At 38.7% G+C, this 21,705-nt stretch overlaps 2 protein-coding genes across 4 annotated transcripts in view; one reads left to right on the forward strand and one right to left on the reverse strand.

The window, feature by feature from the left end:
* Positions 1-7,364, reverse strand: part of C2CD3 (C2 calcium dependent domain containing 3) — a 155,454-nt gene extending 148,090 nt beyond the window's left edge. For both annotated transcript variants that reach the window (XM_025358290.1, XM_025358291.1), the window contains exons 1-2: positions 7,083-7,364; positions 4,686-4,955 (exon numbers count right to left, since the gene is read on the reverse strand). In XM_025358290.1, coding sequence (XP_025214075.1) covers positions 4,686-4,955; positions 7,083-7,137 — 325 coding nt within the window. In that variant the 5' untranslated portion in view covers positions 7,138-7,364. The remainder of the gene's footprint in view (positions 1-4,685; positions 4,956-7,082) is intronic.
* A 42-nt stretch (positions 7,365-7,406) lies between these two features.
* Positions 7,407-21,705, forward strand: part of PPME1 (protein phosphatase methylesterase 1) — an 84,076-nt gene continuing 69,777 nt past the window's right edge. For both annotated transcript variants that reach the window (XM_025358294.1, XM_025358295.1), the window contains exon 1: positions 7,407-7,866. In XM_025358294.1, coding sequence (XP_025214079.1) covers positions 7,766-7,866 — 101 coding nt within the window. In that variant the 5' untranslated portion in view covers positions 7,407-7,765. The remainder of the gene's footprint in view (positions 7,867-21,705) is intronic.

The raw sequence follows: 21,705 nt of genomic DNA on the forward strand, positions 1-21,705 counted from the left end.
CCCTTCTGCCATGATTGTAGGTTTCCTGAGGCCTCCCTAGCCATGTGGAACTGTGAGTCAATTAAACATCTTTCCTTTACAAATTACCCAGTTTCAGCTAAGTCTTTATAGCAGCATGAGAATGGACTAATACACTACTCATGGGGTTATCTGAAAGTCATATGAGAAAATAAATATAAAAGTGCTTTGTAGACTATAAAATGGTATACACATGTAGAATAAGGGAAATGGACTAACATTTATTCATTGGGTATTTACTAACAGCCAGGCCCTTCCACATCTCGTTAATTCTCTTAACAACCCTATGACACAGGTGTTTCTGTCTTCATTTGGGGATAAAAGAGGCCCTGCAACATCATGTATATTCCTAAGTTCACACAGCTTTAAATTGACAGAACTGGGCTAAAACTCATTTCTATCCAATTATAAGTCCACTACGCTTAATTATAAGTCCACTACACTATTCATCACTTCTAGGACAAAAAGCTTAATTCTTAATAGACTTCTGAACTTTATACTTCATTTGTTGTGGAATTAGAACCCCTACTGTTCAGCACGATTCCTACTCCCATTTGTCTTTCACATTCCAACTAACTGAATCCCATCCGATCAAAGAGAGGTAAAAATCATGTAGTGCAGCCATAATTTTCTCAGTTTCTACTCTAGTCGTTCCATGCTCCAAACATTTACATGGCTGCTATTTTCTGCAACAGAACAAAGGGTAAAGGAAGAAAGATGTAAGAGTATGAGGCATATCTCAGAATCCTATAATCCTTCTATTTTCTAAGGCAGTATAATATAATAGAAGCATTAATAATTTTGGAGTTAAGTGCCTCCCTGAATTTAGGGTTGGTGCCAGGGTAACCTTGGGTTAGTCACTTTTAACTCTTTGAACCTCAAATTCATCATTCAGAAAATCAGGATAATACCCACTGCAAATGTACAGGGCCTCAGAGCATGCTTTCTAGTGCTCTGCAGTGGCTTCATCTTATTTCTCCTATTGTATTTTCACTTTCTGTAAACAAAAAGTTATGAAGATTTAAAATGTAAAGGTTTTCTCATTAATTAAACAGAAATCTGTACTTAACATGTTTTTGCAGTTGCCTTAACTTCTGTTTAGAATAAGGTAAAATAGATATGAAGAAAGTGGTCAGGCATGGTGGCTTGCCTGTAATCCCAGCACTTTGGGAAGCCAAGGCAGGAGGATTGCTTGAGTAGAGAAGTTTGACACCAGCCTGGGCAACAACAGTGAGACCTCATCTCCACAAAAAATATAAAAATTAGCTGAACGTCATGGCATCTGCTTATATTCCCAGCTACTCAGGAGGCTGAGGTGGGAAGATTGCTTGAACCCAGGAGGTTGAGGCTACAGTGAACTGTGCTCGCATCACTGCACTCCAGCCTGGCTGACGGAGAGAGACCTTTTCTCAAAAATAAAATAAAATAGATACAACAAAATAAATAAAATGATTTTAAACATCAAATAAGATGATAGACTTGAAAGTATTTCAAAAACTGTAAGATGCGATACATTTCCCCTTCTTTTTTAAATTGTTATTTTTATCTGAGGAACTCACATAATCGTTCTTACTACCGCTCTCCAGCCTAGAAAAAAAGAGCAATCCCATTTCATTTCAAATGTTAATACTGGTACAGCCTATATATTTTACTCATTTGGAAATCTCCTCATACAGTAGTGACTTCTCCTTTTTTGACTCATACAGTATCCTAATTACAAGGTTATTTTATACTTGTCTTAATATCTTGAGTGTAATAAAAACGGCTTGAGAAAAAAATATAGTGCATGCTAATATGTGACAACATACTCATTACTTTACTTTTTGCATTTTATATTATTTTAAGTTAAATATGTACACAAAAGAGTAAATAAAATAATAATAACACGAGTATCTACCACACAGGTTAAGAAATAGCACACTTTTTCCAAGTTTTTGGTTAGAGCACACACTTTTGTAAACTGATGTCTTATCTCTTCATTTTCTGTTGTTTTCTTTCTTTTTTAGAAACACGGTCTCACTCTGTCACCCAGGCTGGAGTATAGTGGCACGAACATGGCTCACCACAGCCTTGACTTCCTGGGCTCAAGTGATTTCTCTCACCTCAGCCTCCCAAGTAGCTAGGCCTACAGGTGTGCACCACCATGCCCAGCTAATTAAAAAAAAAATTTTTTTTTGTAGAAACAGGGTTTTGCTATGCATGTGGAATGTAATTTTTTTGTAGAAACAGGGTTTTGCCCAGGCTGGTCTCGGACTCTTGGCCTCAAGTGATCTTCCTGCCTCAGCCTCCCAAAGTGTTGAGATTACAGGCGTGAGCCACCACATTCAGTCTCTTATCGCTTCATTTTCTAAAAAACATGTCATGTCAGCCAGGTGTGGTGGCTTACGCCTGTAATCCCAGAATTTCGGGAGGCCAAGGCGAGCAGATCATGAGGTCAGGAGATCGAGACCATCCTGGCTAACACGGTGAAACACCATCTCTACTAAAAAAACAAAAAATTAGCCGAGTGTGGTGGCAGGAGCCTGTAGTCCCAGCTACTCGGGAGGCTGAGGCAGGAGAATGGCCTGAACCCGGGAGGTGGAGCTTGCAGTGAGACAAGAGTGCACCACTGCACTCCAGCCTGGGCCAGAGCAAGACTCTGTTTCAAAACAACAACAACAACAACAACAAAACCATGTCATGTTTACAGTTGGACTGTCACTTATAAGGTTCACCTCATGTGTCTCCTGTTGAAATTCTACCTTTTCCATGGCCTTCTTTCTTAACTAGAATCATGAAATTTGGGTGCTGGCACATTTGATGTTTAACTCTTTCAATTTACTGGTGGGAAAATTAAGGCCCAAGAAGATGAAACGGTTTGCTCAAAGTCAAACAGCCAGAGCATAGAGTAGAAGCAGGATTCTGACTTCCTAATAAGATTAGTCCTTATTAACTTCCTAGAATATTCATATGATATTACTATATGTATCAAGTAATCAGACACTGTCTGGCATTGCTCACTACCGTTTCATGTATGTCAGTCTTGTTTTCAACTAATCTTTAAGTTCCTTTTGGGCAGGGAATACATCTTAAATCTCTGTACACACTGCCTGAGTCTTAATATTTTTGTAAGACTTGTACCTACAATGTGTCAGCTACTAGACCAATCACTTTACAAACATTTTTTTCATTTAGTATTTACAATAATTCCTGACAAATAAGTGCCATTTTTCCCAATTAACTAATAGGAAACTGTGGCCCCAAGATGCTAAGGAACCTCTCAGCATCACCTAACAATCTAGTCCTGAAACCAGAGTTCAAACTCTAGACTGTCTAGACTTCAACCCGTTCAACCAGGTTGCTTCTTTGTGAAAATACCTAGAAAATGGAAGGGCAACTATATGATCCCATTTTACAGATGGGGAAACAGGAATCAGAAATGGGAAGAGACTTTCCCAAAATCACATAGTTGGTAACACCAATGTAAATGTTCGGATGCCAAATCCAATGCACCAGTATACCATAAGATGTTCAAATAAAAGTCTGACCTGTTGATTACCATGTTAATAAATTCCTTGTCTCTTATTAAATTTCTAATCACTCCTCATTTGTTACATTACATAAAAATACTACCTGAGGATTTCAGTTTTAAGTTTACAGTACCAAGATTATTTATGAGTATCTTTTAATCGCATTTATTGCATTTAACCTACTATTAATAACTAAACTTTTTGTGAAGTTAGAGTTCTGTATCATTCTGATTAATTTTTTGGATTTTTGGTAAACCCCACAATGCCTTAAACAATGTCTAACATGTGCTAAATATATTTTTTGAATGACTGAATTACAGCATTTGTTCTTTACATGTTGATGTTTCAAAAATTTTTTCTCGAGGGAATGTAAGTTACTCAAGGACAAGTTAATCTTTAACTCACCCCTGGCTCTCCAATATTCTGAGCCCAACAATGTTTACATGATAAATGCTCGAATTTTATTGACTTGAACTGAATTGATTTGATAAGTAACCCCATCACCCAAAACGTATTTATGTGAAAGCTTGACCTGAATGAAGAAATAACATAGTACACTCAGAATACTTTCCTTGTACAAAAATGAAGACATCTTGGCCTCTGGTTCCCTACAGAGGGATGCTTTCCATCTCTGAACATCTGTAATACTAACTCCCTAAACCATTCGTTTGGCATTTAGTATGTATTAGCTTGTACTATTGGTAAATTTTACATCTATATCCTCTTTCCTTGAGTATAACGTAAACCCCAGAGTTGAGACTACAGTTATTGCCTAAAAAAGCATGGTGTAGTGAAAAGAGCATGAGTTTTGGTGACAGACAGAAGTGGGTTCAAATCCTAATTCAGTCATTTATCAACTTTGTGACCTCAGAAAGTATTCATTTCATCTCTCCAAACTTGTTTCATTGTCTATAAAACAGAGACAATACCTATCTTTCAGGGTTATTGTAAGGATTAGAAGTAATACATTTCAAAACTGCTGGCACACAGTAACACTCAATAAATTTACAAAGAAAAATCTCTACTATAAAAACTCTTTGACTCTTCAATAATTAAGAATGCCCATATATGCTAGGTACACAATAACACTTGTTGCTGACAATATAACCACATGCTTTGTATTATGTCTGCAGGTGCAATGATAAAACAATAACATACCTGTTAGATAAGAGGTAAACTGTTTTGGACCACAACGAATAGCATAACGTGTAGTTGTTCTCACAGCTTTTGGTTCAGTCTGCAATGCATCCCTGGGACAAAAGAGGGTTCCATCTGATGTTTCTCCCCACCATCTCACTCGGACCAGTACACAAGTGGGAGGCTTTGCAATCTTCCATATGACTCTATTAATAGTAAGTTTTAGAAAACAGCGTAGCTGGCCTTCAACCAGAGGTGGCAGGCTTGTAGATGGAGAAATGTCACTTAAACCTGTAGAGGAATCCAAGAAAATGAAATCAAAATTTAGACTAAATATAGAAAACATATAATACGCTTTTTGAATGAAAACAAACAAAACACTTTAGTCTTAAGTTCAGCAATTTATCATCATTTAGAAAAAAGGTTTATCCTACCCATTATTCTAACACATGAGAAGTAACTATCAAATCAGACCACAGAATAATCTACCTGGTCATGTAAGTCACCCTGATAACTAATTAGTATTTAAGGTTTGATTTGAGTTACTGTAAGTAAAGAACATACCAACAAAGACACACTAATATAAACTTTTCTTTAATTGAGTTACTATTTGAAAAATAGAAATATCAGAAGTAGTTGAAATTTTTCTAAGTATGGTTGAAATTTTTACAAGTACAGTTGTTTTAATTATTGCAACATCTATGGTTTTTAAGATATGTAATCTTTAACTTTTTTTTTTTTTTAAATCACTAACTATAAAGCAGTAACAACTCCCTTCACTCACAAACGATTTAGACTATATCATACAACTCAGCATTTCAATGAAGAACATCTTAAATTGTCTGTAACTTTTCTTTCCTGCCAAGATCACACAGTCAGTGAGGACACAGACTATCTAATCTTCAGATTCTGCCACTATTTTTAACACAGTGCTGGGTCCATATATTTATTGGCTTTAGTATTTATTGGATTTCATAAAGACATTAAAGTGTAAACAAAGCAATTAATCATGACTTTCTATAAAATTTTCCTTTAATGACCCTGATTATCTTCTATTCATAGTACATTTTCAAGAAGACTTGGAGGAAATTTAAGAAACCATTCATACATTATGTATACCTTTTTTTTCCTTTGACTTTTCTTTGAGGAGTGGTTATGCCTCAAAGAAGAAAATATATGGAATGTATCAGGACTAATTATTTGGACTTCTAATGCAAACATCCCCTCTGCCCTCCATAGTGGAGAAAAGACCCACCATAATCCTTACGGATAGTTTCAACATAAAAATTATACACGATTGTGTATATATTTCTACTATGGAAATGGTATAGCAAAAGAAGTATATTCTGTTCTATACTATATTATTTCTACTTTGACTTTCCGCTTATCAACCAAACATGCTTAACTGGTTTGACACAGGGAGCACTAGTATGCTTCAGTCTCAGATCCTCCTATCTTTCGTGGCAGGAAAGTCACTACCTCAAGACTGCCTTAGTAATCTTTAAACAGCTTGGATAAGAGTAATTCCCAGATTGTAGCTTCAGTCCTCAACCCAATGGCCTAATGTCCTATCACTGCTCCAAACCAATACTTCTTTTCTCACTAAACTGCCTACGATGCAAAAAGGCAGGTTCACCCACTGTCCTTTTTCCCTTCGAGGCAGTCTTGTAGAGATTCAATATCCAGTTTCCTGATCTGCCCTCGGTTCCCAGTTTGACTGTTCTCACTGCAGCTAACATCCCCTACTTGGTAAGCCTGTGTCTCCTCGAGGTGTTAACCTGATAAGGACTCTCTGCTGTACACTCTTTCACGATCTCAGGTCCTTCAGGAGAACCTCATGCCCTTACCCCCACTTCAATCCTATCACACCTGTCATTTCCCACTCTTCCCCGCTCTATACTCTACAATTATTTTTTCCCCAACTCCTGCTCATAGCCAGCCCTTCATGCTTCATTCATTCAACAAACATGTACCGACTCCTGCTTTGTACTAATCCTTGGTCATTCAGTAATGTATAAAACGTGAATCTTGTCCACAATCACACAAGAAATGATATCATCCCTTTGCCAATTTATGTTTCTTCCTGTCCCTGCGGACCTCTAAAGCTACTCGCACACATACATTTCACTTCGTTATCAAAACCAATCCTATTATTGTTTGCTCTTCTCCTCTACAGTCATCCCACCGGTAACCTTCATCTCATTAATCACCACTTTGTGGCCCCTACCCCAGCCCCTAATTCCTTTCTATTCTCTGGAGGGCCAACTGCCCTTCCTTTTAACCTTCCGGTCCCCTGGCTATTTCCCTTCTTACGTCCCTTTTCTTGTTTATCCAGCGGGGGTGGGGGTCTCCCCCTAAAATTCCTTACACCCTGCTCCCCTGTTAACGCTTTCCTCAATCTTTGATCGCTCGGGTTACCTCTTTTTTTGCGCCCACGGCTGCCCCCAGGCCCTTGGCCTTTACGTTGCTTCATGATGAGCCCGAGCTCTTCTTCATCAGCACAACTCTATCTTCAGCACCTAAGCAGTCGCCTCCCGCCATCCCTCCCCACGGCGCCTGCGTTCCCCGGCAACCGGCGCCGCTGCGCAGCCTGGGAGGCAGGAAAAAGCCACTCTTCCTCTAACAGTCTCCGGAAAACAGTGCGAAGAGAAGGCGCCAAGACGCCTTCCCGCCAATAGACTACAATACCCAGGATGCTTTGCTACAATACCTCTGCGGGGTTGGCTGGGGGCGCCTACGGCTGCGCAAGCGCATAGGGATACGCCCGTTGAGGACTCCATTGCCCAGGGTGCATTGCCCTGAAGACGGCTCCTCTTTCCGGTGAAAGTTGTCGGGTTTCCAGTTGGGAGTCTGCGGAGTTCGCAGACTCTGTTACCCAGCTTCCTTTGTGTGAGGGCTGTTGCGCACTTCCGGTGGAAGTGCTGAAGCGAGTGGGTGGAGTTTGCAGAGCCGGTGGGCGGTAGGCGGTGCTACCGGTAGCTGGGTGCTGTCCAAAGGCGACTGGGCGTCGTTAGGGGAGCGAGTCGTGACCGGTTGGGCCACACTCAACGTGGGACGAAGGTTCGCCTACTGTTTGACTACGTGCGTGCAGTCTTTCCTTGATGTCGGCCCTCGAAAAGAGCATGCACCTCGGCCGCCTTCCCTCTCGCCCACCTCTACCCGGCAGTGGGGGCAGTCAGAGCGGAGCCAAGATGCGAATGGGGTACGTGACCCATACTCCTACCTAGGGGCCAGGCCCCGGCCATTGGAGAATGGTGGCTCTGAGCGTTCAGAGAGGCACGGGGAAGGAGTCTACCGATAGGAGAAAATGTTGGCGGCGGCCTGGAGATATTTAGATGGAGTAGAAGGCAGATTGGGGAACTAGGGGAGGCGCCAAGTCAATAGAAACTGGAGGAAAAATAATGTTGTTGGAGGGAGAGGGGAATGAGGCAAAGGTTGGGGAAGCTGAGAGACTAACATAACTGAGAATCACCTCCAGAATGAAGGAGGTTTAGAAAAGGGAGTAGAACGGTGACAAAGGTGGAGGAAAATCGGCCAGGGAAGGTGGAGGGAAATGGGGAATGACTGAGAGAAAAGTTGAGGGGAATTGAGGCAACAACTAAGAAAAGGTTTGGGAGGAGTGGATATTGTAAAAGTTCTAATATCTATACTGTGAGAACTAGATAGTAGAAAAGCTGAGGGAGTTGGACAGGGTTGGAGAACGAAAGAGGAGCACTAGGAAGCAGACGATTCTAGATAATTCCCAGAGGTCTAAAGACAGATTCAGGGAATGAGAGGTGAGATTAGGCCTCTTAAGGGAGAATGAGAAAGTTTGGGGAGTAGGCCTAAGGTAAGGCGGAGAATATAGCCGTGAAGATTGTTAAGGGTAATAGGAATGTGCTGAGAAGCTGGACAGGATAAGGGAGAGAGAAGAAGGAGAGGACTGAAGAATTTGCGAAGTTACCATAGGCTCTAAAGATTGAGAAATAACTATAAATACGGTTTGGTGAATGGAAGTGCTGCAGTTGTAAGGTCTGGGAAGCTTAGAGGAAGATTTGGGCAATCAGTTTTTGCGGGGCTAATAGATCTGAGGGAAGCGATGTACTGGCCTAAGACTTTGAATTAGTGAAGCATTGGGAGTTAGGGAAATAGTTTGCTGGAAAGAGAGGAGAGCCATGTTGAAGAGATAGGCTTTGGAATTTTAGATCATTAAATGGCTTGTGCCAGGTTAGGGGATACTTGGGCCGAGGACAAAGAATGAGGTGAACATGGGATAATTGCTGGAAAGTGGAAACAATTGAATAGGCATTTGGTTTTGAGGGGATATTTGTAGTTTCAGACAGGATTCTGGGAATTAGTGACTGTAAAGAGAAAAGGAGTAGGAAGGATACTTAGGTATGAGGACTCAAGAGTATATTTGGGATTCTAGAGATGAATTGATAGATATTCTTTGAAAAAGGACTACAGAAGAGAAACCTTAGGTTCTGAAGAAGTAATGTGTGTAAAAACTTACCAAAAGAGGCGAGAATAGGAGATGCAGTACTGTGACAGTAAGTCCTAGGGATGAAAAGAAAGGAGAATCCTATAAAACAGTGGGGTAAAGGAATGGGAAGAACAATTGGAAAAACCAGGGAAGGAAACTAAGAATTGAAGTGGAGACCTGCTGTGATATATAGTAGAAAAAGGAGAAAACCTTAGCGGGGGAGATAGAGAGATGGACGCACAATAGAGGAGGTAGAAGGCTACATAGAAGGTAAAGTGAAGATTATTTTGACTTTGGAAGATCGAAAAGTTGGACTATAACATGAATAAAGAGAATTTGGAAACTGACCCGTAACATTATTTGGGAGAATTAACCTGGAGTTTAATATTAATGTAACATTAATTGTTATATATCTTCATTGCTGCCTTTCTTAAACTACAATTTGATCTTTCAGTATACCAGCACTCTTCTATACAAATACATAAGAAAATCAGATTTTTAATAATTATACATTCTTTAGATAAGTTTAATTAGGGCTCAGCGTCTCATTTTGTCAAAACAAGTTCTCTGAAGATTGAAGAACTGGGTGAAAATACTGAGAGAAAATAAAAGGATAATCTGCTGATTAGAAGATTGTATAATTGTTAGTAATTCATCGTTTTTATTTTGTATTACTTTTCATTTTATTTTTTTTAGAGACAGGGTCTCGCTGTGTTGCCCAGGCTGGAGTGCAGTGGCACAATCTTGGCTCACTGCAACTTCTACCTCCTGGGTTCAAGTGATTCATGTGCCTCAGCCTCCCAAGTAGCTGGGATTACCGGCGTGCACCACTATGCCCGGCTAATTTTTGTATTTTTAGTAGAGATGGGATTTCACCATGTTGGCCAGGCTGGTCTTGAACTCCTGGCCTCAAGTGATTTGCCCCACTTGGCTTCCCAAAGTACTGGGATTATAGGATTGAGCTACCATGCCTGGACAACTTACCTTTTTAAATAGATGCTTCAGTCTTCTTGGTTTAGGGTAACTGCTTATCCTGGAAAAGAAAGTTCTTTAGAAAGGCCTTTCTGTATGGTAGTATTGTGAAGAAAAGAGCATATATTGGTGAATATTTGTGTGGTCCTCAAATGGCTTATTTTCCCGTATTTTTCTTTTCTACTTTATTGGTACATAAGCAGGCTTCATCTAAGTCTCATGGTAGTAATAATACAGATTCTCTTTCTCCTTAGAATCATAAAGCTGAAAGAGAGCATAGACATGGATCATTTCATCACTTCATCATGTAGTTGAGGAACTGAATATTCAGAGAGTTCTGTATTCTGTAAGGGAATGTATTAATAAATGAGGGAACTGAGACTCAAATATTCCTAAAGCACCCTAGAAGCTTAGCGGTGGGGCTGTTAAGGACTAGGACTTGGATCTCTTGACTGTGAGACCCATTGTGTATTTTGAAGTCATAATTGTCATCTGGGAATACTTAATTTGAGTTGTGTATCTTACTCCTTTGCATATAATATAGGATTCAGTCTTTTTCTTCAGTCAATTGTAATTTATGAAGTCTCACACCAATTTCAAAGCATTCTTTATGTCTCCTTATACTTGCTTTTTTCTTAACTTCTATTCTTCTACTCTATCTGTTACTCACAAGTTAGTCCTGTTCCCTTGATAGTCTCTTGTGTGGCTTACTCTTTCAACTATTTTTCATGAACATTTCACTAAACATTATTTAGGCATGTTTGCATATTCAGGGTGCATATTCTGAGTTGGTGAGTTTTCATAATTCAGTTTTTCAGATTAGATTTAGTAATTCCAAAGTATTGTTGGATAATTTAATAATAGCAATTTTTAAAGTAAGTACTGTGTGCCAGACATTGTAATGGTAACTTTATGTCATTTAATGTGTGCACAGACCTGCAAGGTGAATATTTTCCTGCATTATGGGTAAAGACATTCAGAGATTAAAAGTCACCCAACTAGTATGTACCAGAATCAGGATTCAATCTAAGTTTAGTCTCTAGAATCCATTCGCTTTTCAGTACACCAATATTTTCTCCTGGGTAAGACCTGAAATCCTGGTGTCACTGTTCCTTTTAATAGATGCCAATGGATGTTGCCAAAAACATAGTGGTTTTGAACTTTATTCAAGCTTTTAGAGCTACTCTGACTAAAGTAGATTTGAGATCCCTATTTGCTTTGCACCCCTGATGTGCTTGAGAGAAGTATCTTTTGAAAGTCACTGCTTTCGTATGTACTATTACTATTAGAGGAACTATAAAATATTAAATCCATTCATTATTCAACATGTTTTTGGTTTATCAATAGTTGTACTTTTCGGCCAGGTGTAGTGGCTCATGCCTGTAATCCCAGCACTTTGGGAGGCCAAGGCAGGCGGATCACCTGCGGTCGGGAGTTCAAGACCAGCCTGACCAACATAGAGAAACGCTATCTCTACTAAAAATACAAAATTAGCTGGTGTGGTGGCACATGCCTGTAATCCCAGCTACTTGGGAGGCTGAGGCAGGAAAATTGCTTGAACCCGGGAGGCGGAGGTTGCGGTGAGCCGAGATCTCGCCATTGCACTCCAGCCTGGGCAACAAGAGCGAAACTCCATCTCAAAAAAAAAAATCAAAACAGCTTTTCTATAATTATCTCTTACATTCCTTTTTCTTTTTATTTTGTAAGAGATAGGGTCTTGCTGTGTTGCCCAAGCTGAAGTACAGTGGCTTTTCACAGGTGTGATCTTGGTGCATTACAGCCTCAAACTCGGGGGCTCAAGCAGTCTTCCCACCTCATCCTCTTGAGTAGGTAGGACTGAGGATGTATGCTAGCATACCCACTTCTGTAGTGACTTAACTGACATGTATATAGTCATCCCTTTTTATATTCTATGAGGTAAACTAGGGCGGGAGTTAATATTTTAATAAATGAAAAAACTGAAATGTTCACTGACTTGCCTAAGATCACAGAATCATTACATGGCAGGAACAGCATTCAAACCCAGGACTTCATATTTTTGGTCTATTGTTCTTTTTATGGCGTGCATTGAAGGGTTTGGTATTTGAAGTGACATAGATCTAAGTTTGAAGCCCAACTTAGGTATTTACATTGGTCAAGTCATTTAACTTCTCATCGTCTGTTTTCTTATCTCTAAAATGAGAATACTTCTGCTTACCTTAGAGTGCTGTAAGAATAAGATAATACATAAAAAGCACTTATAGTTCCTGACACATAAGCTCTTAAGGAATGATAGCTAGTAGATAATTATAGATTGAGAACTGTGAAGAAGGTTCATAGTTTATATGGAAGCTCTCCTTTCAATTTCTTATGTTATCAGCTTTTTTGTCCCCATGAGCTGTATGTTTATTCATATCTGATTAGATAGTGTTTCATCCATCTTCTTAAATTTATTATGGTTATCGGGCCTCTTAGGAAGGCTTTAATGAGCTATTCACACAGATGGGGAAGTAAAGGGCAAAGTGAAGTGATTTGCTCAAGGTCACAGATTGAGTTACTAAAATAATCAAATCCCAGTATTTCTGGGTTTTTAAATATTTTCATTAGATTTTTTAAAAATTAAGTTACAATTTATATGCTATAGAATTCATTCTTTTGAAAGTACAATTCAGTGATTTTTAGTATGTTCACTCGGTTGTACAGTTGTCACCACTAATTGCAGAACATTTTCATCTTCCCATAAACTCCTTACTCATTAGCATCCTCCCTTCCCCCCAGCATGTATTGCTTCTGGCTCTTGAGTCACAGAGAGGCTTTTCCTTTTTTCAGGTTATAAAGGAATCATTTATATTTTTTCCTGGTGCCTGTATGATGTCCTTTTTTTTTTTTTTTTTGAGATAGAGTCTTGCTCTGTCACCCAGACTGGAGTGCAGTGGCGTGATTTCGGCCTGCTATAACCTCTACTTCCTGGGTTCGGGCGATTCTCCTGCTTCAGCCTCCTGAGTAGCTGGGATTACAGGCATGCACCACCACACCTAGCTAATTTTTGTATTTTTAGTTGATACGGGGTTTCATTATTTTGGCCAGGCTGGTCTTGAACTCCTGGCCTCAGGTAATCCACCCACCTCAGCCTCCCAAAATGCTGGGATTACAGGCGTAAGCCACCGCGCCTGGCCATTTTTTTTTAAATCCATTTGAAGTTTATCTTGATACGCAAAGTGAGGAACAGAAGAAATTTTATTTTTATGCAAAGGCTATCTAGTTGTTTTAACATCATTTATTAAATTTTTTAGTCCTTTACCCATTATGTAAATTTCACTACAATAAAGAAATAGTCCTGGCCAGGCTCAGTAGTCCATGCCTGTAATCCCAGCACTTTGGGAGGCCAAGGTGTGTGGACCGCTTGAGCTTGGGAGTTGGAGACCAGCCTGGACAACATGGTGAAACCCCTTCTCTGCAAAAATCACAAAAATTTAGCTGGGTGTGGTGGTGTGTGCCTGTAGTCCCAGCTACTCGGGAGGATCATTTGAGTCCAGGAAGCAAAGGTTGCAGTAAGCCAAGATCATGCCACTACACTACAGCCTGGGACGCAGAGTGAGACTTGGTCTCAAAAAAAAAAAAAATTCTTCTTCCTCAGTGATTAAAATGACACCTTTGTCATATGCCAAATTTCTATATAGATCTGGGTCTGTAGAGTTTCTTTCATGTGCCACTACTGTACTTTTAATTAGAGGCTTTATTAATATGTTTTGATGGATGGTAGAGGTTGTTTCCCCCTCATTCATTTTTAGGATTTTCCTCGTTCCTCTTGTTTCTTTCCTCACAAATAAACTTTCTAATCCCATAGCCTAGTGCCAGAAAAAAATTCTGGCAGTATTTTTATTGGGATTACTAAATACAAACATTAATTTAGAATAAACATTTTTATGATGTCGAATGTTCCTTGAAGAAATATGGTATCTTTCAATTTGTGTGAATCCCTTTTGAAGGAAATATATTTCAGATTCCAAGTATTGACCTAAATTATATTCAATCTAATGTTACTTAAATTCCATAGTACTCTTAAATAATTGTAAAACTCAATAGATTTACTGTTTAAATACAATTAAATCTGCAAAAATCCCCAAATCAGCAACATTATATTGATGTGAAATAATCTAATTTGCTGTTACCAGTTTACTGTAGTTTAAACTACAAGGACATTTATTATTGATAGGATGTTCCAGGGTTCATTCAATTGCTAAACAATTTCATTCAGGATCCAGGCTTTTTGCATCCTTTCTTTTGCCATCCTTAGAATGGTGGCTTTTCCTTCTCTTGCTTGTCATCTTATGGTTGCAGGATGGCTGCTGCCACTCTGCTTCTATCTTATCTTTACAAATAAAAAGAAACAGGGGCCAAAGTCCTTTCCTAGCTAAGCTTGTCTTTTAATTTTTTCCCAGAAATGCAAGCTCCCCAGCAGATTTTTCCCTTAAGTCTTTTTGTCCAGAACTGTTTGCATAACCATCCTAAAAGCAATCACTGGCAGTAGGGAATGGGATTAACTATGACTGGTTTAGACCAATTTTGATTCATTCCCTTGGACTGTAGGAGAGACAAGAAGAGATCTCCACTAGCTGCTTAAACAAAAGCATCACAATTTTGTTAGGGAAGAAAGAGTGGGAAGTGGGCAGGTAATGTCTGAAATGGAGAATAAACAGCATCTGCCCCAAATCCTGAGGTTAACAAGTAGAGAAGCCTAATCTTCTGATTTCAACTTCCCTACTGTTTTCATTGCAGTGTAAGTATAGGAAGTAATAATCCCACCCCCAACTCCCCTGCCCCTTATTGCCAGATTTGAGCCCCTTGACATTCATTTCAGAACTTCTGAGTAAAAGTCCATTTTTCCACTGTTACTTATTGCCAGCAGATCCATTTCTTCTTGTATCTTCAAAATTGGGTAGTTTGCTCTTTTGTTTTATTTTAAACCTAATGAGGCTTCCTTGTTATGCTACTTGATGTCAGATTTGAGAAAACATCTCTAGTTGTTTGGAAAAAGACTTTTTCCTTCAAACTATGAAATAGTTTTTTGTTTTGTTTTGTTTTTATTTTTTTTTTTAAGAGAAGGAACGTTTAATTAATAGTTCCATTAAGAGGGTGGCCACACACTTAGATACTCTTCAAATACAACATTGGTTACCAGTTTCAGGTACATTCTACCAATACATTTTGAAGATTGAATAAGAGATTATATTGAAAATTCCAGTCATTTCAAACCACACCAGAAGACTGAAGTTGTTTACTTATCAGTCCTTTTCCTATATGCTTCTGTGTGTGTTTCTGGCCATGGACTTTTTCCAGGTTTAAGTGGACATCCTCTCTGCCACTAACAAGTTGTATGACTCCGGTCAGTTATTTTTCTCTTCCTGGGCCTCATTATCATGGAAAGAAAGAACACTTCGGCACCTGACATACTTGTTTAAATCCAAGCTCCCCAGCCTGGGCAACATAGCAAAAACTTGTCTCTACTAAAACAAAACAAAACAATCAGGCATGGTGGTGCACACCTGTTAGTCCCAGCTACTTGAGAGACTGAGATGGGAGAATCACCTGAGCCTGGGAGTTTGAGGTTGCAGCGTGCTGTGATCGTGCCACTGCACTCCAGCCTGGGAGACAGAATGAGAGCCTATCTCTAAAATAATAATTATAAAATAAAAAGTCAAATCCAAGCTCCAGTGCTATCAAAAATGGCTCTGGGCAAGTTATTTAGTATTTCTGAGTAACCTTAAAATGAGAATACTTCAATGGTACTGTTCAAAACCCTGCTTGGTACGTAATGAACACCTAGTTGTTTCCTTTATGAAAGTAAGATTTGAGTAGATGCTCTCTAACAGCATGATTCATGATGTAGTTTTTAGAATCCTGAAGTCTGCTGCTTAATGGCATGCCTTGGAGTAAGGAACACTTCAGACCTACCACAACCCTCAGCCAGCCATCTGGTTGCTTTCTTTCCATTCTCTTCAAAGTACTGCTAATAAGGACATTTTAAAAACAGTGGTGCCTTGATTTAAATAGCTGACTGCAATTAAACTTCAGTATTTAGGCCCCACTACCAGACTCCTAGACTTTGACAGAATTTATGACAACAGTGATTAAGACTGCTACTGTGCCCATTCATGACTCATCAATAACTCTCTTAACAGACTTAAGCAGCCTAAATGTTGATGTGTTATTCCTGTTTAGATTTGAGACAGTCATGTAAAAACATACAACTTACATTTCTTGTTCCTTGTTCTCTAGGCAAGGAAGGTTTTTCCTCCTTCCCTCTCTCCCCTTTCTCTCCTTTCTCCTGGCTTTCCTTGGGATTTGATCATGTAATTTTGTTGGTTTTGGTCATTATCTCCTAGTAGGCATATCACATTGTAGACAAGAAGAACATTCTCTATTCTCCTTAGTTCTCTGAATTGTAATTATTGGTCAACTGTCTATTCCTCAAAACTGTTGAGGTTCATATGGGTCGGAATTATGGGTAGGAATTGCGTCTGAATTTTGTTGGTGCCTAGAATGCTGTCTACTTTAGTGCTAACTGAACGAGAAACCCAAATCCTGGCCTATTTAACCCCATACTATAAGAAAAACATTATTTCCCCACCAGTTGCCTTAAGGTGGTATAACTGGGGCTATACTCCCTTTTTCCTAAAATTGGTTATACTTCATAGAATAATAGAATCCCTATTTCAATACCAACTTTTAGGTAAAATGTATTGTGTTTACAATATGTTACTTTGAGATTTAAAATAATTATGTGGTTGAAACTCTTCTAATACATCTTGTAATAGGCTTGTAGTAGGTCTCATGTTATGTACAGATTCAGGCTTGTTACTTTTATTTTATCAAAATTTGACAATTTGTGTCTTCCTCTTTGATTCCTCAAACCTGAAAGCAAGTTCATTATTATAAGAGAGCAAATGTCAATTAGCAATTATTTTCACACTAGCCTTATTTTATAGTATTCAGTTTTTCTGCCCTTGCCCAATTATCACTTATTCTCTAAGAGTGAAGACTATTTTTCAAGCACCTTCACCAAGTTTAGGGACCAGAGCAAGCAGTCTACCATTAAAGGCTAGTGTTAATAGCGCTCCAAAGTCATGTCCTAAGCAGTGTTAATTTCCTAAGTATTTCTTGCACTTAACAATTGCCAAGTTTATTTTTCTGGCAATGCCTTCCATTGTCTTCACTTTTTCAAGTCCTACCCATCCTTTAAAACTCATGAAGCACTTTCAGACTACTTTAGCTCATTCATTTGCTCTCTCTTCTCTGAGCACCTATAACAATTTTGGCATCTCCACTCATCAATTTTTGTGCATTGGTATTGTGCTTTTTCACTGTTTACTGTGTCAGACTTATCGAAGATAATTTTATGCAGATTTTTGTGTGTTTCCTCAGTAAACTTTGGAGCTCCTGTAGTACAAGGGCCTTTGTTTCTTTGTGCTTTCTATTGTAACACAGTTAAATGTTTTTGTAAAATTTAATTTAATGGACACGTAGCACACATTCATTTAAAATAAAGTCCTGAAGCTTTTTCTGGTCAGTCCAGCTTGCACTGATTTTTCTATTTTGTGTCCTTTGGTGGCACCTGTCATTGTACCAGGAATCAGCAAACATTTTCTGTTAAAAGCCAGATAGTATTTTAGACTTTGAGGGCCACGTTAGTCTCTGTTGCAGCTACTCAGCTCTGCTGTTGTAGAGTGAAAGCAGCCACAGACAATATATAACTGAATGTGTCTGTGTTCTAACAACAGTTTATGGACACTGAAATTTGAATTTCACATAATTTTCGCATGTTATTAGTCTCTCTCCTCCCCCTACCCTCCACCTTTTAGAAATGTAAAGATCATTCTCTGATCCTGGGCCATGCAAAAATAGGTGGTGGGCTGGATTTCCCATAGACTGTAGTTTGCCAACCCAGTATCAATACTGTTAGTTCTGTATTTCTGCTGTCTTATAGTAGAAAGAAGGTAGGTTTTAAAATCAACTAGGCTTCTTTTCCTGGCTTTACTACTTACTGCTTAACTGGTGCAAACTTGACTTTATTTTTTTTTTTAATGTAGATAATAATGCTAGCCTCATAGAGTTTTTGAGGAGAAAATGAGATGATATATGTGTAGAAATATTATTTAAATTGGAAAACTGTCTAATGGAAACTTACTGTATTTCCTGAATTCTAAGATACATTTCTTTTTTACATTTAAAATGATAATGTCTTTTTTTTTTTTTTTTGAGATAGAGTTCTCACTCTGTCACCCAGGCTGGAGTGCAGTGGCACGATCTCGGTTCACTGCAGCCTCCGCCTCACAGGTTCAAGCAACCCTTCTGCCTCAGCCTCCTGAGTACCTGGGATTACAGGTGTGCACCACCACGCCCAGCTAATTTTTGTATTTTTAGTGGAGACAGGGTTTTACCATGTTGGTCAGGCTGGTCTCAAACTCCTGACCTCAAGGGATCTGCCCACCTTAGCCTCCTAAAGCATTGGGAGATAGTGTCTTAACAATGCTGTTGGTCAGATAACAATTCTAACTTGGTTCTCATTGGCTGAACATAAGTGAACACCAAAACCAGGATCAAAATTTACAAAACGTATAGGTGTTGAGAACTTCTTAGAGATATAACTGGAGTGCTCTTTTAACCACTAAGAACTGAATGCTTGTGAGGAGGCGTGGGTGTTCAATCGGGTGGGTTAAGCAATATTCCTAAAGTGAGAGTCAAAAGTAAGGCTGAGGCCAGGTACCATGATTCATGCCTGTATCCCAACACTTTGGGAGGCTGAGGTGGGAGGATTGCTTGAGCTCAGGAGTTCAAGACCAGCCTGGGCAACATAGCTAGACCTTGTCTCTAAAAAAATAAAAATAAAAAAAGGTAAGGGCTGGTGTAGTGGCTCACACTTGTAATCCCAGCACTTTTGGAGTTCAGGGTGGGAGGATTGCTCGAGCCCAGGAATTTGAGACCAGCCTGGGCAACATAGTGAGACCACATCTCTACAAAAAGTTAAAAGATTAGCCAAGCATAGTAGCGTGTACCTATTGTCACAACTACTCGAGAGGCTGAGGTGGGAGGATCAGTTGAGCCTAGGAGGTTGAGGTTGCAGTGAGCCATTATCGTGACACTGTACTCCAGCCTGGATGACAGAGGGAGACCCTGTCTCAAAACAATAAAAAAAAGTCAGATAGCTCTAAATAATTGAAAGCTGGCATATGAACTGGTGTTTAGTTGTATGAAACATTCCATCACCAATATTCTTGTGAGGCACAGAAAACTGTTGGTCCGAGTGATTCAAAAGAGAGTGGAACTATGAAGAAATGGTCAGGAATACCTTAAGTTTTTTATTCTGCTTTCATTTATGTATGTTATATATATGTCTCCATAAGTAATATATAAGGAATCTATATAAGTATAAAAGAGCTGTTTCTTCTGTAGAAACACAAAATGAATTCTTTTTTATATAAAAAATGTAAAATGAATTCTAAGTGATAAAGTATTGTGTCATACTTGATAGTTCTTTTTCTTAGTTTTTCATCTTACAAATTCTCTTTCTTAGCTTTTCGTCTTACAAATTGATGGTGCCTTGTACATACTGTATTTCATCTATTCTAGCAACAAGATTGTGATCTGCTTGTTTAATTTTCTTAATTGTAAACTCCTTTTGTATGTTATGTACTTAATGCAGTTAGCATCTAGGAGCTCAATAAACATTTGTTGAGTGAATGAATGACACTCAGATGCAATGGAAACATGACATTTTCCCAATAGAAATAGTTTAGAATTGTCCATCCTGAATTTAATAGGGAAGTAAATGGGAGGGAGGAGCCATAGACTTAGAGTAAAATTTTAAAAATATGATTATTGAAAGCTTGCAAAAATGAACTTGTACCCTATTTATATTCTTCTGTGATTCCATATTTGTATCTCTCTCTCTTTATTCTTTTAAGAAATATATCTTAGGTGGTTGTGAGGATTAAATTTGTATAATGCTTATAAAGTGCCTAGTTCATATACATGTCTAGCTTGTTTCATTTAATCCTTTTCATTCCTTTAATTAAACAACTTTTCCTTAAGCATAAGAACCATTGTTCATTATATATAAAAACCACTTTTAATTGAGTTTTTCTGTGTTAATCAACTGAACTATATTATTAGCTGGGTTTCATAAAAAATGGCATTTTTAGCATATTGTGGATAAGTAGACTTCGGAGTGGAGCTACCCACAGAATTTACCAATATTTTATAATACTCTTAGGAGAAATGTGTCTTGGTACTCCCAATCAACTCATTTTTAAGTTGGAAAATCTCTATACTAACATTTTTTCACTGATTATTGGGAATTCTAATCTTTTGTAGCTAATTAGAGGATTTGTATTTTTGCCTCTTCCCTAACCAGATTAATGTTTAGTAAGGGTGGTACTTTAAATTTTTATAGCGTTTGAGTTAACAGAATCTTCACGCCAGATATCATCCTTGTGAATCCTTTTCCCTTCTGATTATATTAACATGTGTTCCACAAGAAAGACTGGATGTCCCATTTATGAGCTCTCATGAATTATTTCATAGCCATAGTGTACAGTGACTGTTTCCCTACTTCCCCCCTGCATGAGCTCTTTGAAGGAAAGGACTAAATTTTAATCAATGGGAACTTCTAGTCTGCTTATTTCCCTAGTGCCTAGGAAGTATATCAGGGCCTGCCATGCAGGACAAACTCAAATATCTCTTCAATTGAATTGAGATTAAATTAGCTGCTTATATAAGCAAATTGTGACTGGAAAGAAGCTCTGAAATGATTGCCCTAATGATATTTACTGTTTGCTTATGAAGTATTTTTTTTTTTTTTTTTTTGAGACAGAGTCTCACTTTGTCACCCAGGCTGGAGTGCAGTGGCACAATCTTGGCTCACTGCAACCTCCGCCTCCCGGGTTCAAGCGATTCTCCTGCCTCAGGCTCCCGAGTAGCTGGGATTACAGGCACATGTCACCACAACCAGCTAATTTTTGTATTTTTAGTAGAGACGGGGTTTCACCATGTTGGTCAGGCTAGTCTCGAACTCCTGACCTCAAGTTATCCACCCATCTTGGCCTCCCAAAGTGCTGGGATTAGAGTTGTGAGCCACCGCGCCCGGCCTGAAGTATGTCTTTTATTCTAGATCATCATGACATTTAGAAGAGTCTGGGGAGGGGATCGAATGGCTGTTGGTCTGAAATATACTTCATTAGAGGCTTCTATATGAACCTGATTGGTTTTCAAACTTCAAACCTGCTTTCTTCCTGTTGTGGCAGAATAGTAGCTTACATAAATGCTGATTATTGGGTAATGCCACACATGTTGATTTTGAGGGTAAGCAACTGCATTAGCCTTTGCAAAACATCAAAAAGCCTATATTCTGTCTGTTCTCTTGCTTTCATTAATGGTGTTTCAGTGGCTTTTTTTTTTTGTTTGAGCCCAGATCGTTTTAGAAAAGTTGTCATTATATCCTTTTTTTTTTTTTTTTTTAACTTTTCAAGTTGTGGAAAAAGAAGTTAATAATTATGCTGTTTTTCCTGTTGGGCGAAAGGTGGAAGTAAAATTTAGAAAATTTATTTTCTACTTTAGGCAAAGTACAGT

The sequence above is a fragment of the Theropithecus gelada genome, chromosome 14 (genome assembly GCF_003255815.1).
Source record: "Theropithecus gelada isolate Dixy chromosome 14, Tgel_1.0, whole genome shotgun sequence".
Lineage (NCBI taxonomy): Eukaryota > Metazoa > Chordata > Mammalia > Primates > Cercopithecidae > Theropithecus > Theropithecus gelada.